At 49.1% G+C, this 15,889-nt stretch overlaps 1 protein-coding gene across 6 annotated transcripts; it reads left to right on the top strand.

Moving 5' to 3' along the window:
• The first annotated feature begins 1,414 nt into the window (after positions 1 to 1,414).
• Positions 1,415 to 15,625, top strand: DNAJC27 (DnaJ heat shock protein family (Hsp40) member C27). 6 transcript variants are annotated; one of them, XR_015802772.1, is made up of 8 exons: positions 1,441 to 1,676; positions 2,015 to 2,097; positions 2,545 to 2,614; positions 3,487 to 3,651; positions 7,348 to 7,470; positions 10,795 to 10,958; positions 14,622 to 15,502; positions 15,545 to 15,625. XR_015802772.1 is itself a non-coding variant. In XM_088162608.1 (7 exons), exons 1-7 carry the CDS (start codon positions 1,590 to 1,592, stop codon positions 14,752 to 14,754), a joined length of 825 nt encoding a protein of 274 aa, XP_088018734.1. In that variant the 5' UTR covers positions 1,441 to 1,589; the 3' UTR covers positions 14,755 to 15,625. The 6 variants fall into 6 exon arrangements, 5 of the variants coding, with proteins under 5 accessions (XP_088018730.1, XP_088018734.1, XP_088018733.1 ...); XM_088162608.1 differs by having other exon boundaries at positions 14,622 to 15,625; XM_088162607.1 differs by lacking the exons at positions 14,622 to 15,502; positions 15,545 to 15,625 and adding an exon at positions 12,715 to 13,019.
• The last annotated feature ends 264 nt before the right edge of the window (positions 15,626 to 15,889 follow it).

The following is a 15,889-nucleotide window of genomic DNA, read 5'->3' on the forward strand; positions in this document are numbered from 1 at the left end:
TTCTGTGAATCCATAATTCCAGGATTCCATGAATCCATAATTCTGGGATTCCAGGATTTCATAATTCCGGGATTCCTTGAATCCGTAAATCCACAATTCCAGCATTCCATGGATTCCATGGATTCCCTAATTCCAGGATTTCAGGATCCCTCTCATAATCCCAAGATTCCATGGATTCCAGGATTCCATAATCCATGAATTCCGTGATTCCAGGATTCTATAATTCCAGGATTCCATGGATTCAATGGATTCCAGGAATCCAAAATTCCAGGATTTCCGAGATTTCGGATGGGAAATTTTGGGATCCAGGGGACAAATCCTGACACTGGGGACAAGGAGGGAAATCGGGATCTGTCCCTGTCCCCAATCCCTGTCCCCTGTGGGGACTCGGATTCATTTGGGATTCAGGGATTATTTTCTGGGATTCGTTCTGGGATTCGTTCTGGGATTGTGGGATTGATACTGGGAATAATTTGGAGATTTTGGGATTGATTCTGGGATTGATTATGGGATTGATTCTGGGATTCTTCCGGGATTCTTCAGTGATTCTTCAGGGATTCCTTTGGGATTCTGGGATTCTTTCTGGGATTCTGGCATTCATTCGTGGATTCCTTCAGGGATTCTGGGATTTGTTCTGGGATTCCTTCGGGGTTTTGTTCTGGGATTAATTCTGAGATTCCTTCGGGGATTCTGGGATTGATTCTGGGATTGGTTCGGGGGTTCCTTCAGGGATTCCTTTGGGATTTTGGGATTCACTCTGGGATCCTGGGATTCGTTTTGGGATTGATTCTGGGATTTGTTCCGGGATTGGTTCCAGGATTCCGAGATTTTCCCCTGTCCCGGCTCCGGTGGCTCCGAGGGGACAGGGATGGGGACAGGGACAGGGATGGGGACAGGGACAGGGATTGGGGACAGGGGACAGGGATTGGGGACAGGGACAGGGGACAGGGATTGGGGACAGGGACAGGGATTGGGGACAGGGACAGGGGACAGGGATTGGAGACAGGGATAAGGGATAGGGGACAGAGAGAGGGATAAGGGACAGGGATTATGGACAGGGATAAGGGATTTGGGACAGGGACAGGGGACAGGGACAAGTAATAAGTGGCAGGTGACAAGTGACAAGGGAATAAGGATTAAGGACGGGGACAAGGGACAGGGGACAGGGGACAAGGGACAGGGGACAGGGGACAAGGGACAGGGGACACGACAAGGGAGGGGTACAAGGGACAGGAAGAAGGCGCAGGAAAAAGGGAACAAGAAAAGGGAGGCAGAGCAGGTGACAATGACAACGACAGTGACAATGACGTCAACGGGCACGTGACCCGCGCTCCCCTCCCTGGCGCCCCCTGGCGGACACTCCTCGCCTCCTCAAATCTCGCGAGATTTCCCGCGCGGGGGGATGGGGGGGATGTTTCTCCGCCGTCGTCGTCGCAGCGAGATCTCCGCAAATCTCGCGAGAAGACGCACGGGGGGACCGGGCTGAGGCGGAAGCGCCGCTCTCCCGCCATTGTTGCCTCTCTTCGGCCTCTGCCGCTCCAACCGGAAGCGGGAAAGGGAGCGGGGGAGGGAACGAGCCCGGCCCCGCCATGGAGGCGAACGCGGCGAAGCGGAAGGAGCCGCGCAAGGCGCTGCGGGTTAAAGTCATCTCCATGGGCAACGCCGAGGTGGGCAAGGTAAGGCGCTGCTATTGGCTGGCGAGCGTTGAGCGACAAGTAGAAGAACCAATCAGCAGCGAGGGAGGGTGGGTGCTTTGCGCTGATTGGTGGGTTGGCTGCGCGCGGGAGCCAATAATAATGTTGTTTTGTGGGCGCGGCTAGGGGGGTGATTGACAGGTAAGTGGGCGGTGCCTCGGTGCAATGCGCTGTTCTGATTGGTCAGTGGACAAGGGGGCGGGGCTTAGCGCTGTTTTGGGGCAGAGGCGCCGTTCCCAAATCCTGGAATTGTTGGGAATTCCCGGGAAATGCGGCTGGGGAGGGATTCCCGCGGGAATTCCCGCTTGTTTTCCGGCCAGAGCTGCATCATCAAGCGCTACTGCGAGAAAAGATTCGTGCCCAAGTACCTGGCGACCATCGGGATCGACTACGGGGTCACCAAGTGAGAGCCGGGAACGGTGGGAATGGGAATAATGGGAATGATGGGAATGATGGGAATGATGGGAATGATGGGAATAATGGGATTGGGAGTGGGGATGGGAATGGGAGTAGGATTTGGAATGGGAATAATTAGATTGGGATTGGGGATAGGAATAATGGGAATAATGGGAATAATGGGAATAATGGGAATAATGGGAATAGGGATGGGAATGGGGCTGAGAACGAGGATGGGAATGGGAATAACGGGAATAATAAGAATGGGAATGATGGGAATGGAATGAGAATGGGATGGAAACTGGAATGGGAATTGGGAATCATTCCCACCTGGAAAAGCTTTTCCGAGGGATCCCAGGCATTTAAAATCCGTGTGGGGAATTCCCAGCCCTCCGGGGTCTCCCAGGGGGATTTTTCCCAGCTCGGGAATTCCCGGAATTCCGGGATTTTCCAGGGTGCAGATCCGGGATCGGGAGATCAAGGTGAACATCTTCGACATGGCCGGGCACCCCTTCTTCTACGAGGTCAGAATTCCCAGAATTTCCCCACGGGAATCCTGCCCTTGGGATTTTCCTGATTTTTTTTTTTTTTTCCCCCCTCAGGGATTCTCTGGGAATTCCTTCCCAAATTCCTCCCGAATTTGATGGGTTTGGGCGGGATTTTTTTGGGGAATTTTTTTTTATTTTTATTTTTTTTTGGGATTTGATGTTTTCTTCGGGATTTTTTTGGGGGGATTTGGAGCTTTCTTTTTTGGGATTTGAGGGGGTTTTTTTTGGGATACCCTGGGATACCCCAGGAATTTCTTCCCAAATCCCATTTCCCCCTTTCCCAGCTCTGCCATTGGATCCATCCCCATCCCGACTCCTCTCCGGGAAGGAATTTTGGGAATTTCGGGAATTTTGGGACTCCGGGAAGGGTCTCCCTTCCCTTTTCCATCCCCCAAATTCCATAAAAAACCCTCAGGGATGGATCCTGAGCCTCCTGGATCCCAAATTCCCAGAATTCCATCGATGTGCTCCATACATTTCAAACCCAACCCCGCCGTCCCAGGCTGCTCCCAGGTTCCCTTGGGCACTCCCAGAAATCCAGGAATTCTCTGGGAATTCTTTCCCCACCCTCCCAGCCAAGAATTCCCATTCCCAAAAATCCCCAGATCCCTCCCACTTTTCCTTGGAGTCTCAACGGGATTTTTTTGTTTGTTTGTTTGTTTGGGTTTGTTTTGGTTTGGGTTTTTTTGGGTTTTTTTGTTTTTTTATTTTTTTTCTGTTTTTTTTTTTGGTTTTTTTGGGGGTGGTTTGTTGGTTTTTTTTCCCACGCGAATCCCGATTTTTTTTTTTTTTTTTCCCGCCCGGAATTTTTTTTTTTTTTCCCGAAATTTTTTTTTTTTCCCGGGAAGGTGCGGAACGAGTTCTACAAGGACACGCAGGGGGTGCTGCTGGTGTACGACGTGGGATCCAAGGAATCCTTCGATTCCCTGGATTCCTGGCTGGCCGAGATGAAGCAGGAGCTGGGGCCCCACGGGAACATGGACAACGTCGTCTTCGTCGTCTGCGCCAACAAGGTGGGAATGACGGGAATGACGGAGATTCCCGGGGGAATTCCTGGGGTTTGTGCCTGGCTGGGATCCCGTGGGATGGGAATTCCTGGGGTTTATTCCAGTCTGGATCCCGTGGGATGGGAATTCCCGGGGTTTGTTCCTGGCTGGGATCCCATGGGATGGGAATTGTGGAGATTCCCGAGGCAATTCCCGGGGTTTGTGCCTGGCTGGGATCCCGTGGGATGGGAATTGTGGAGATTCCCGGGGGAATTCCCGGGGTTTATTCCAGTCTGGATCCCATGGGATGGGAACTCCTGGGGTTTATTCCAGTCTGGATCCCGTGGGATGGGAATTCGAGAGATTCCTTTGGGAATTCCCGGGGTTTGTTCCTGGCTGGGATCCCGTGGGATGGGAATTGTGGAGATTCCCGAGGGAATTCTGGGGTTTGCTCCTGGCTGGGATCCCGTGGGATGGGAATTCCAGGGATTCACGAGGGAATTCCCGGGGTTTGTGCCTGGCTGGATCCCGTGGGATGGGAATTCCTGGGGTTTATTCCAGTCTGGATCCCGTGAGATGGGAATTCCAGGGATTCCCGAGGGAATTCCCGGGGTTTGTTCATGGCTGGATCCCGTGGGATGGGAATTCCTGGGGTTTATTCCAGTCTGGATCCGATGGGATGGGAATTCCAGGGATTCACGAGGGAATTCCAGGGTTTGTACCTGGCTGGGATCCCATGGGATGGGAATTGTGGAGATTCCTGAGGGAATTCCTGGGGTTTGTGCCTGGCTGGGATCCCGTGGGATGGGAATTCCTGGGGTTTATTCCAGTCTGGATCCTGTGGGATGGGAATTCCCGGGGTTTGTTCCTGGCTGGATCCCATGGGATGGGAATTCCTGGGGTTTGTTCATGGCTGGATCCCGTGGGATGGGAGTTGTGGAGATTCCCGAGGGAATTCCCGGGGTTTGTGCCTGGCTGGGAACCCGTGGGATGGGAATTCCTGGGGTTTATTCCAGTCTGGATCCCGTGGGATGGGAATTCGAGAGATTCCTTTGGGAATTCCCGGGGTTTATTCCAGTCTGGATCGGGTGGGATGGGAATTCCAGGGATTCCCGAGGGAATTCCCGGGGTTTGTTCATGGCTGGGATCCCGTGGGATGGGAATTGTGGAGATTCCCGAGGGAATTCCTGGGGTTTCTGCCTGGCTGGGATCCCATGGGATGGGAATTCCTGGGGTTTATTCCAGTCTGGATCCCATGGGATGGGAATTCCAGGGATTCCCGAGGGAATTCCCAGGGTTTGTTCCTGGCTGGATCCCATGGGATGGGAATTGTGGAGATTCCTGGGGGAATTCCCGGGGTTTATTCCAGTCTGGATCCCGTGGGATGGGAATTCCAGGGTTTCATGAGGGAATTCCCGGGGTTTGTTCCTGGCTGGGATCGCGTGGGATGGGAATTGTGGAGATTCCCGAGGGAATTCCCGGGGTTTGTGCCTGGCTGGGGTCCCGTGGGATGGGAATTCCCGGGGTTTATTCCAGTCTGGATCCCATGGGATGGGAATTGTGGAGATTCCCGAGGGAATTCCCGGGGTTTATTCCAGTCTGGATCCCGTGGGATGGGAATTCCAGGGATTCATGAGGGAATTCCCGGGGTTTGTTCCTGGCTGGGATCCCATGGGATGGGAATTGTGGAGATTCCCGAGGGAATTCTGGGGTTTGTTCCAGTCTGGATCCCGTGGGATGGGAATTGTGGAGATTCCCGAGGGAATTCCTGGGGTTTGTGCCTGGCTGGGATCCCGTGGGATGGGAATTCCCGGGGTTTATTCCAGTCTGGATCCCGTGGGATGGGAATTCCTGGGGTTTATTCCAGTCTGGATCCCGTGGGATGGGAATTCGAGAGATTCCTTTGGGAATTCCCGGGGTTTGTTCCTGGCTGGGATCCCGTGGGATGGGAATTCCAGGGATTCACGAGGGAATTCCCAGGGTTTGTTCCTGGCTGGGATCCCGTGGGATGGGAATTGTGGAGATTCCCGAGGGAATTCCCGGGGTTTGTTCCTGGCTGGGATCCCGTGGGATGGGAATTCCTGGGGTTTATTCCAGCCTGGATGCAATGGGATGGGAACTCCCGGGGTTTATTCCAGTCTGGATCCCGTGGGATGGGAATTCCAGGGATTCATGAGGGAATTCCCGGGGTTTGTTCCTGGCTGGGATCGCGTGGGATGGGAATTGTGGAGATTCCCGAGGGAATTCCCGGGGTTTGTTCCTGGCTGGATCCTGTGGGATGGGAATTCCCGGGGTTTATTCCCGTCTGGATCCCGTGGGATGGGAATTCGAGAGATTCCCAAGGGAATTCCTGGGGTTTGTTCCCGTCTGGATCCCATGGGTTGGGACTTCCGGAGCCTTTCCTGGGTTTTGTTCCAGGATGGATCCCGTGGGAATTGTGGGTTGGTAGCTGGGATTGGTGGGATGGGAATGGGAGTTGGAGCTGGGATTGTTGGGAATGTCCAGTGGGAACTGGATTCGGGATTATCGGGATTATCGTGGGAATTGGATCCCGGATTGTTGGGATTAAAGGGCTGGGAGTTGGATCTGGGATCATTGGGATCATCCCACGGGAATTGGATCTGGGAATGTTGGGATTGTCCCGGGAGGGGGCTGGGAGTTGGATCTGGGAATGTTGGGATTCCCCTGTGGGAATTGGATTTGGGATTGTTGGGATAATCCCATGGGAATTGATCTGGGATTGTTGGGATTGTCCTGGGGTCTGGATTTGGGATTACCTGGGAAAAGGCTGGGAATTGGCTCTGGGATCGTTGGGATCATCCCATGGGAATCAACTCTGTGATCGAGACTGAGCTGGGATCCTGGGGGGCCAAAACCCCGGCAGCATTCCCACATCATTCCCACGTCATTCCCACGTCATTCCCACGTCATTCCCACGTCATTCCCACGTCATTCCCACGTCATTCCCACGTCATTCCCACATCATTCCCATGCTGTCATTCCCGTTTTCCCACCATTTCCATGTCGTCATTCCCACTTTTCCGTCATTCTTTCCCCCCATTCCTGTTTCCCCCATTCCCATTTCCCCCCATTCCCGTTGTTTCCCCATTCATTCCCATTTGTTTCCCCATTCCCATTCCCGTTTGTTTCCCGTTCATTCCCGTTTGTTTTCCCATTCCCATTCCCATTGTTTCCCCATCCATTCCCATTGTTTTCCCGATCATTCCCATTTGTTTCCCCATTCCCATTCCCATTCCTGTTTGTTTCCCGTTCATTCCCGTTGTTTCCCCATTCCCATTCCCATTGTTTCCCCATTCCCATTCCCGTTGTTTCCCCGTCCATTCCCGTTGTTTCCCCGTCCATTCCCGTTGTTTCCCCATTCCCATTCCCGTTGTTTTCCCATTCCCATTCCCATTGTTTCCCCATTCCCATTCCCGTTGTTTCCCCATCCATTCCCGTTGTTTCCCCATTCCCATTCCCGTTGTTTCCCCATTCCCATTCCCGTTGTTTCCCCATCCATTCCCATTGTTTTCCCATTCCCATTCCCGTTGTTTCCCCGTTCATTCCCGTTGTTTCCCCATTCCCATTCCCGTTGTTTCCCCATTCCCATTCCCGTTGTTTCCCCATTCCCATTCCCGTTGTTTCCCCATTCCCATTCCCGTTGTTTCCCCATTCCCATTCCCGTTGTTTTTTCCCGTCCATTCCCGGTGTTCCCGGTTCCAGGTGGACGCGGGGAAGCAGCGCGTGGTGGACGAGAGCGAGGGGCGGCTCTGGGCCGAGAGCCGCGGGTTCCTCTACTGGGAGACCTCGGCCCAGAGCGGGGAGGGCATCCAGGAGATGTTCCAGGTGGGAATTCCGGGATTGGGAATTCGGGATCGGGGCATGGATGGGGATTCCTCTACTGGGAGACCTCGGCCCAGAGCGGGGAGGGCATCCAGGAAATGTTCCAGGTGGGAATTCCGGGATTGGGAATTCGGGATCGGGGCATGGATGGGGATTCCTCTACTGGGAGACCTCGGCCCAGAGCGGGGAGGGCATCCAGGAGATGTTCCAGGTGGGAATTCCCAATGGGAATTCGGGATCGGGGCATGGATGGGGATTCCTCTACTGGGAGACCTCGGCCCAGAGCGGGGAGGGCATCCAGGAAATGTTCCAGGTGGGAATTCCGGGATTTGGAATTCAGGGTGGGAATTCCAGGTGGGAATCTCAGGCTGGGATTTTTTTGGTTGGAATTGCAGCGTTGAGATTCCAGGAGATGTTCCAGGTGGGAATTCCCAACAAGAATTTGGGGTAAAGGGAATTCCCTGGGATTTGGGTGGGAATGTGGGATCTGGGGAATTCCCTGGGATTTGGGATGGGGAATGTGGGATAAAGGGATGGATGGGAGCGATCCAGATGTTCCAAATGGGAATTTCGAGATCAGGAACATCTGTCGGGAATGCTGGGAGATGTTCCCGGTGGGAATTCCAGGTTGGAATTCTGGTCCAGGGGTTCTGGGTGGGAATTCCAGGCGGGAATCTTAGGCTGGGATTTCTAGGTTGGAATTGCAGTGTTGAGATTCCAGGAGATGTTCCAGGTGGGAATTCCGGGATGGGGAATGTGGGATCTGGGGAATTCCCTGGGATTTGGGATGGGGAATGTGGGATACAGGGATGGATGGGAGCGCTCCAGATGTTCCAGGTGGGAATTCCAGGTTGGAATTCTGGTCCAGGGGTTCTGGGTGGGAATTTCAGGGTGGGGATTCCAGGTGGGAATTCCGGGATTGGGAATTCAGGGTGGGAATCTCAGGCTGGGATTTTTTTGGTTGGAATTGCAGCGTTGAGATTCCAGGAGATGTTCCAGGTGGGAATTCCGGGATGGGGAATGTGGGATAAAGGGATGGATGGGAGCGATCCAGATGTTCCAGGTGGGAATTCCAGGTTGGAATTCTGGTCCAGGGGTTCTGGGTGGGAATTTCAGGCAGGAATTCCAGGTGGGAATCTCAGGCTGGGATTTTTTTGGTTGGAATTGCAGCGTTGAGATTCCAGGAGATGTTCCAGGTGGGAATTCCGGGATTGGGAATTTGGGATCCGGGCACGGGTGGGGATTCCTCTACTGGGAAACCTCGGCTGCTCAAACCCCAAAAAATCCACAAATAACCCCAAAAAAATCCCCCAAAAATCCCAAATCTCCCAAAAAAATCCGAAATAACCCCAAAATATCCCCAAATAACTCCAAGAAATCCCAAATAACTGCAAATAATCCGAAGTAAGCCCCAAAAATCCCCCCAAAAAGTCCACAGAAATCCCTCGAAAATCCACCCAAAAATCCAAAAAAAATCCTAAAAAATCCTTTAAAAATTCCAGAAAATATCCCAAAACTCCGCAAATAACCCCAAATAACCCCGAAAAATCCCCCAAAAAATCCCCCAAAAATCCCCCAAAAATCTCTCAAAAATCTCTCAAAAATCACCAAAAAATAATAAAAAAAAATCCCCCCAAAAACCAAAACAAAAATTCCCAAAAAAATCCCGAATAATCCCAGTTAATCCGGGAATTCCCTGTTTTTTCCCAGACATTCTCGGCGGCGCTGCTGGAGCTGCCCCAAAAATCCCAAATAACCCCCAGACAATCCTCAAATAACTCCAAAAAAAATCCCAAATAATCCCCAAATAACCCCCAAAAATTCTCAAAAAATCTCCCCAAAATCACCAAAAAAATCACCAAAAAATCCGAAAAAAATCCCAAAAAAATCCGAAAGAAATCCCAAAAAATCTCAAAAAAATCCACAAAAAAATAACCAAAAAATCCCCCCAAAATGACCCAGAAAATCCCAAAAATATTCCAAAAAATCTAAAAAAAAAATCCCAAAAAATCCCCAAAAATCTCAAAAAAATCACCAAAATGTAAAAAAAAAACCCCAAAAAATCTCCAAAAAATCCCCAAAAAATTCGAAAAAAATCCCCAAAAATCCCCAAAAATGTCCAAAAAAATCACAAGAAATCCCCAAAAAATTCCCAAAAAAATCCCTAAAAAATTCCAAAAAAACCCCCAAATAATCCCTCCAAATCTCCCCCAAAAATCCCAAATAACCCCGAAAAATCCCCCAAAAAATCCTTAAAAATGACAAAAAATCCCCAAAAAATCCCAAAAAATTCCCCAAAAAATCCCGACTAATCCCAGTTAATCCTGGAATTCGTTGTTTATTCCCCCAGACGTTCTCGGCGGCGCTGCTGGAGCTGTGTGACAATGGGGGGCAGCGCCAAAAATCCCAAATAATCACCAAAAAATCCCCAAAAAATCACCAAAAAAATCCCCAAAAAATCTCCAAAAAATCCCAAAAAATCCCCAAAAAATCCCCCCCAAAACCCCAAAAATGTAAAAAAAAAATCCCCAAAAATCCCCCAAAAATCCCCAAAAATGCCAAAAAAATCCGAAAAAAAATCCCAAAAAATCTCCAAAAAAATTACCAAAAAATCCCAAAAAATCCCCCAAAAATGCCAAAAAATCCCCAAAAAAATCCGAAAAAATTCCCAAAAAATCCGAAAAAAATCCCCCAAAAATCCCCAAAAAATATTAAAAAAAATCGAAATAATCCGAAAAAAATCCGGAAAAATCCCAAAAAATCCCAAAAAAATCTCCAAAAAACCCCCAAAAAATCTCCAAAAAATCCCAAAAAATCCCAAAAAATCCCCCAAAAAATCCCCAAAAAATCCCCAAAAAAATCCCAAAAAATCCCCAAAAAATCCCCAAAAAATCTCCAAAAAGTCCTTAAAAATCACAAAAAAATCCTTAAAAATCACAAAAAAATCCCAAAAATTCCCCCAAAAATCCCGAATACTCCCAGTTAATCCTGGAATTCGGTGTTTATTGTCCCAGATGTTCTCGGCGGCGCTGCTGGAGCTGTGTGACAATGGGGGGCAGCCCCAAAAATCCCAAATAATCACCAAAAAATCCCCAAAAATCCGAGAAATATCCCGCCAAAAATCCCCCATTTCCCCAAATAACCCCCCAAAAAATCACCAAAAAAATCCCCAAAAATCACCAAAAATGTCCAAAAAAATCTCAAAAAATCCTCAAAAAATCCCAAAAAAATCCGAAAAAATCCCCCAAAAATCCCAGAAAAATCCGGAAAAAGTCCCCACCCCAACCCCCCCAGTTAATCCTGGAATTCGGTGTTTATTGTCCCCAGACGTTCTCGGCGGCGCTGCTGGAGCTGTGTGACAATGGGGGGCAGCGCCCCGCGGGCGCGGGCGCGTCCCCGGGTTTCTCTCGGGAACAGGCCGAGGCCATCCGCAGGATCCGAGCCTGCAAGGACAGCTGGGAACTGCTGGGAATCAAACCCGGAGCCTCCAGGTGGGAATTCCACGGGGAATGTCACGGGGTTGACGGGGGGAAAACATGGGGGAATATATGGGGAAAATATGGGATTGTCGTGGGGAAAATATGGGATTGTCGTGGGGAAAAATGGGAATTTAATGGGAAAAACATGGGATCGTCGTGGGGAAAAATATGGGATTGTCGTGGGGAAAACATGGGATTGTGGTGGGAAAAAATGGGAATTTAATGGGAAAAACATGGGATTGTCATGAGAAAAATACGGGATTGTCGTGGGGAAAAACATGGAATTTCATGGGGAAAAACCATGGGATTGTCATGGGGAAAAGGGGGAATTTCGTGGGGAAAACATGGGATTGTCATGGGAAAAAATGGGAATTTCATGGGAAAAACATGGGATTGTCATGGGGAAAACATGGGATTGTGGTGGGGAAAAGTGGGAATTTAATGGGAAAAACATGGGATTGTCATGAGAAAAATATGGGATTGTGGTGGGAAAAAATGGGAATTTAATGGGAAAAACACGGGATCGTCATGAGAAAAATATGGGATTTTCGTGGGGAAAAACATGGAATTATCGTGGGGAAAGATGGAATTATCGTGGGGAAAAGTGGGAATTTCATGGGAAAAACATGGGATTGTGGTGGGAAAAACATGGGATTGTCATGGGAAAAACATGGGATTGTCATGGGAAAAAATGGGAATTTCGTGGGGAAAAAACATGGGATTGTGGTGGGGAAAAACGTGGAGTTATTGGTGGGGAAATGGGGAATTTCATGGGGGAAATCATGGGATTGTGGTGGGGAAAAATGGGAATTTCATGGGAAAAAAACATGGAATTTCATGGGAAAAAACATGGGATTGTGGTGGGAAAAACATGGAATTATCGTGGGAAAAATTGGGAATTTCATGAGAAAAATATGGGATTGTCATGGGAAAATGGGGAATTTCGTGGGGAAAAAACATGGAATTATGATGGGAAAAATATGGGATTATCATGGGAAAACGTGGAATTCTTGTGGGGAAAAGGTGGAATTATCATGGAAAAAACATGGAATTTTCAAGGGGAAAGGTGGGATTCCAATGGAAAAAAAACCATGGAATTATTATGGGGAAAAGGGGGAATTTCATGGGAAAAAACCATGGAATTATCCTGGGGAAAATGAGGATTATCCAAATAAATCCAAATATATCCAATATTCCAAACCCTGGGAATTCCCAGCATGACAATTCCCACCCAAATCCCTACATTTCTTCCCGATTTTCCCAATTTTCCCTTTTTTTTTTTGCCAATTTCCTCAATTTTATGGATTTTCCCAATTTTTCCCAATTTTCCCCACTTTTCCCAACTTTCCCAATTTCCCCAATTTTCCCCATTTCTCCAGTTTTCCCAATTTTCCCCATTTTCCCAATCTCCTCCCATCATCCCAAGGGTTGGGAATTCCCAGATTTCCAGTTAATCCCGGTTTTTTTGGGAACAGGGACAAGGTGAACTGGTTCCAGGAGTTGGGAATTCCCAGATTTTCTCTCTAATCCCGGTTTTTTCCATGGACAGGGATGAAGTGCACTGGTCCCAAGAGTTGGGAATTCCCAGATTTCCAGTTAATCCCGGTTTTTTTGGGGAACAGGGATGAAGTGAACTGGTCCCAAGTGTTGGGAATTCCCAGATTTTCACTCTAATCCCGGTTTATTTTGGGAACAGGGATGAGGTGAACTGGTCCCAGGGGTTGGGAATTCCCAGAATTCCAGCTAATCCCGGTTTTTTTGGGAACAGGGATGAGGTGAACCGCGCCTACCGGCGCCTGGCCGTGTCCTGGGGGTTGGGAATTCCCGGATTTCCAGTTAATCCCGTTTTTTTTGGGAACAGGGATGAAGTGAACTGGTCCCAGGGGTTGGGAATTCCTGGATTTTCTCTCTAATCCCGTTTTTTTTGGGAACAGGGACGAGATGAACTGGTCTCAAGGGTTGGGAATTCCCGGATTTCCAGTTAATCCCGGTTTTTTGGGGGACAGGGATGAAGCGAACTGGTCCCAGGGGTTGGGAATTCCCGGAATTCCAGTTTAATCCCGGTTTTTTTGGGAACAGGGATGAAGTGAAGTGGTCCCAAGGGTTGGGAATTCCCGGAATTCCGGTTAATCCCGGTTTATTTTGGGGACAGGGATGAAGTGAACTGGTCCCAAGGGTTGGGAATTCCTGGATTTTCTCATTAATCCCGGTTTTTTTTTGGACAGGGACGAGGTGAACTTGTCCCAAGGGCTGGGAATTCCTGGATTTTCTTTCTAATCCCGTTTTTTTTGGGAACAGGGATGAAGTGCACTGGTCCCAGGGGTTGGGAATTCCCGGAATTCCAGTTAATCCCGGTTTTTTGGGGGACAGGGATGAAGCGAACTGGTCCCAAGGGTTGGGAATTCCCGGATTTTCTCTCTAATCCCGTTTTTTTTGGGAACAGGGACGAGGTGAACTGGTCCCAAGAGTTGGGAATTCCCAGATTTTCTCTCTAATCCCGGTTTTTTTGGGAACAGGGATGAGGTGAACCGCGCCTACCGGCGCCTGGCCGTGTCCCGGGGGTTGGGAATTCCCGGATTTTCTCTCTAATCCCGGTTTTTTCCATGGACAGGGATGAGATGAACTGGTCCCAGGGGTTGGGAATTCCCGGATTTTCTCATTAATCCCGTTTTTTTTGGGAACAGGGATGAGGTGAACCGCGTCTACCGGCGCCTGGCCGTGTCCTGGGGGTTGGGAATTCCCAGATTTTCTCATTAATCCCGGTTTTTTTGGGACAGGGATGAAGTGCACTGGTCCCAGGGGTTGGGAATTCCCGGAATTCCAGTTAATCCCGGTTTTTTTGGGAACAGGGACGAGGTGAACTGGTCCCAAGGGTTGGGAATTCCCGGATTTTCTCTCTAATCCCAGGTTTATTTTGGGACAGGGATGAAGTGAACTGGTCCCAAGGGTTGGGAATTCCCGGATTTTCTCTCTAATCCCGGTTTTTTTGGGAACAGGGACGAGGTGAACTGGTCTCAAGGGTTGGGAATTCCCGGATTTTCTCTTTAATCCCGTTTTTTTCCATGGACAGGGATGAGATGAACTGGTCCCAAGGGTTGGGAATTCCGGGAATTCCAGCTAATCCCGGGTTTATTTTGGGAACAGGGATGAAGTGAACTGGTCCCAGGGGTTGGGAATTCCCGGAATTCCAGTTAATCCCGGTTTATTTTGGGGCAGGGATGAAGTGCACTGGTCCCGGGGGTTGGGAATTCCCAGATTTTCTCTCTAATCCCGGTTTTTTTGGGAACAGGGATGAAGTGCACTGGTCCCAGGGGTTGGGAATTCCCGGAATTCCAGTTAGTCCCGGTTTTTTTGGGAACAGGGATGAGGTGAACCGCCGTGTCCCGGGGGTTGGGAATTCCCGGATTTTCTCATTAATCCCGGGTTTTTTGGACAGGGATGAGATGAACTGGTCCCAGGGGTTGGGAATTCCCGGAATTCCAGTTAATCCCGGTTTTTTTGGGAACAGGGATGAGGTGAACTGGTCCCAAGAGTTGGGAATTCCCAGATTTTCTCTCTAATCCCGTTTTTTTTGGGAACAGGGATGAGGTGAACCGCGCCTACCGGCGCCTGGCCGTGTCCCGGGGGTTGGGAATTCCCGGATTTTCTCTCTAATCCCGGTTTTTTTGGGAACAGGGATGAGGTGAACCGCGCCTACCGGCGCCTGGCCGTGCTGCTGCACCCGGACAAGTGCCTGGCCCCGGGCAGCGAGGACGCCTTCAAGGCCCTGGGCAACGCCCGCTCCGCCCTCCTCAAAAACATCAAATGAAACCGCCCGGAATTCCCGCGGGAAAAATAAATATCCCCGGAATTCCCAAGGAAAAAAAAAAATTCACGGAGTTCTCAAGGAAAAAAAAAAATTCACGGAGTTCTCAAGGAAAATAAAAAATTTCCGGGAGTTCTCAAGGAAAAAAAAAATTCACGGATTTCTCAAGGAGAAAAGAATCCCTGGATTTGTCAAGGAAAAAAAAAAATTCCCGGGAGTTCTCAAGGAAAAAAAAGAAAATTCCCGGATTTCTCAAGGAAAATAAAAAATTTCCGGATTTCTCAAGGAAAAAAAAAATTCCCCGGAGTTCTCAAGGAGAAAAAAAAAATTCCCGGGAGTTCTCAAGGAAAAAAAAAAAAATCCCTGGATTTTCCAAGGAAAAAAAATTTCCCCGGATTTTCCAAGAAGAAAAAATCCCTTGATTTCTCAAGGAAAAAAAAAAAAACAAACGGAATTTCCAAGGAGAAAAAAATCCCCGGATTTTCCAAGAAAAAAAAAAAATCCCTGGATTTCTCAAAGAAAAAAAAAAAAAAACAAACAGAATTCCCAAGAATAAAAAATCCCCGGAATTCCCAAGAAAAAAGAATTCCCGAAATTCCTCAAGGAAAAAAAAAAATTCCCGGGATTTTTGCCTCCTCCCCGACCCTTCTGGATTCTCCGTTCGGCTCCTCCCGAGGGATCAAGATGGGCTGGGGAGGGAGGGGGAGGAGCGGAATTCCCGATTTTCCAGCCGTTATTCCCATTTTTCCAGGTGTTATTCCCGATTTTTCAGCCGTTATTCCCATTTTTCCAGGTGTTATTCCCGGTTTTCTGAGGGTTTTTCCCATTTTTCTGAGCGGAATTCCCGATTTTCCAGCCGTTATTCCCGTTTTTCTGAGGGTTATTCCCGATTTTCCAGCCGTTATTCCCATTTTTCTGAGGATTATTCCCGATTTTCCAGCTGTTATTCCCATTTTTCTGAACGTTATTCCCGGTTTTCTGAGGGTTTTTCCCATTTTTCTGAGCGGAATTCCCGATTTTCCAGCCGTTACTCCCATTTTTCTGAGGATTATTCCCGATTTTCCAGCTGTTATTCCCATTTTTCTGAACGTTATTCCCATTTTTCTGAACGTTATTCCCGGTTTTCTGAGGGTTATTC

Source organism: Sturnus vulgaris, chromosome 3 (assembly GCF_052056855.1).
Source record: "Sturnus vulgaris isolate bStuVul1 chromosome 3, bStuVul1.hap1, whole genome shotgun sequence".
Lineage (NCBI taxonomy): Eukaryota > Metazoa > Chordata > Aves > Passeriformes > Sturnidae > Sturnus > Sturnus vulgaris.

What these genes read in the sequence shown, in the direction of transcription:
- DNAJC27 (XM_088162604.1), top strand. Translation starts at nt 1,590, where the DNA reads ATGGAGGCGAACGCGGCGAAGCGGAAGGAGCCGCGCAAGGCGCTGCGG. An exon ending in GCAACGCCGAGGTGGGCAAG is followed by an intron (nt 1,677 to 2,014) that starts GTAAGGCGCTGC and finishes TTTTCCGGCCAG; the next exon opens with AGCTGCATCATCAAGCGCTA. An exon ending in GGCACCCCTTCTTCTACGAG is followed by an intron (nt 2,615 to 3,486) that starts GTCAGAATTCCC and finishes TTTCCCGGGAAG; the next exon opens with GTGCGGAACGAGTTCTACAA.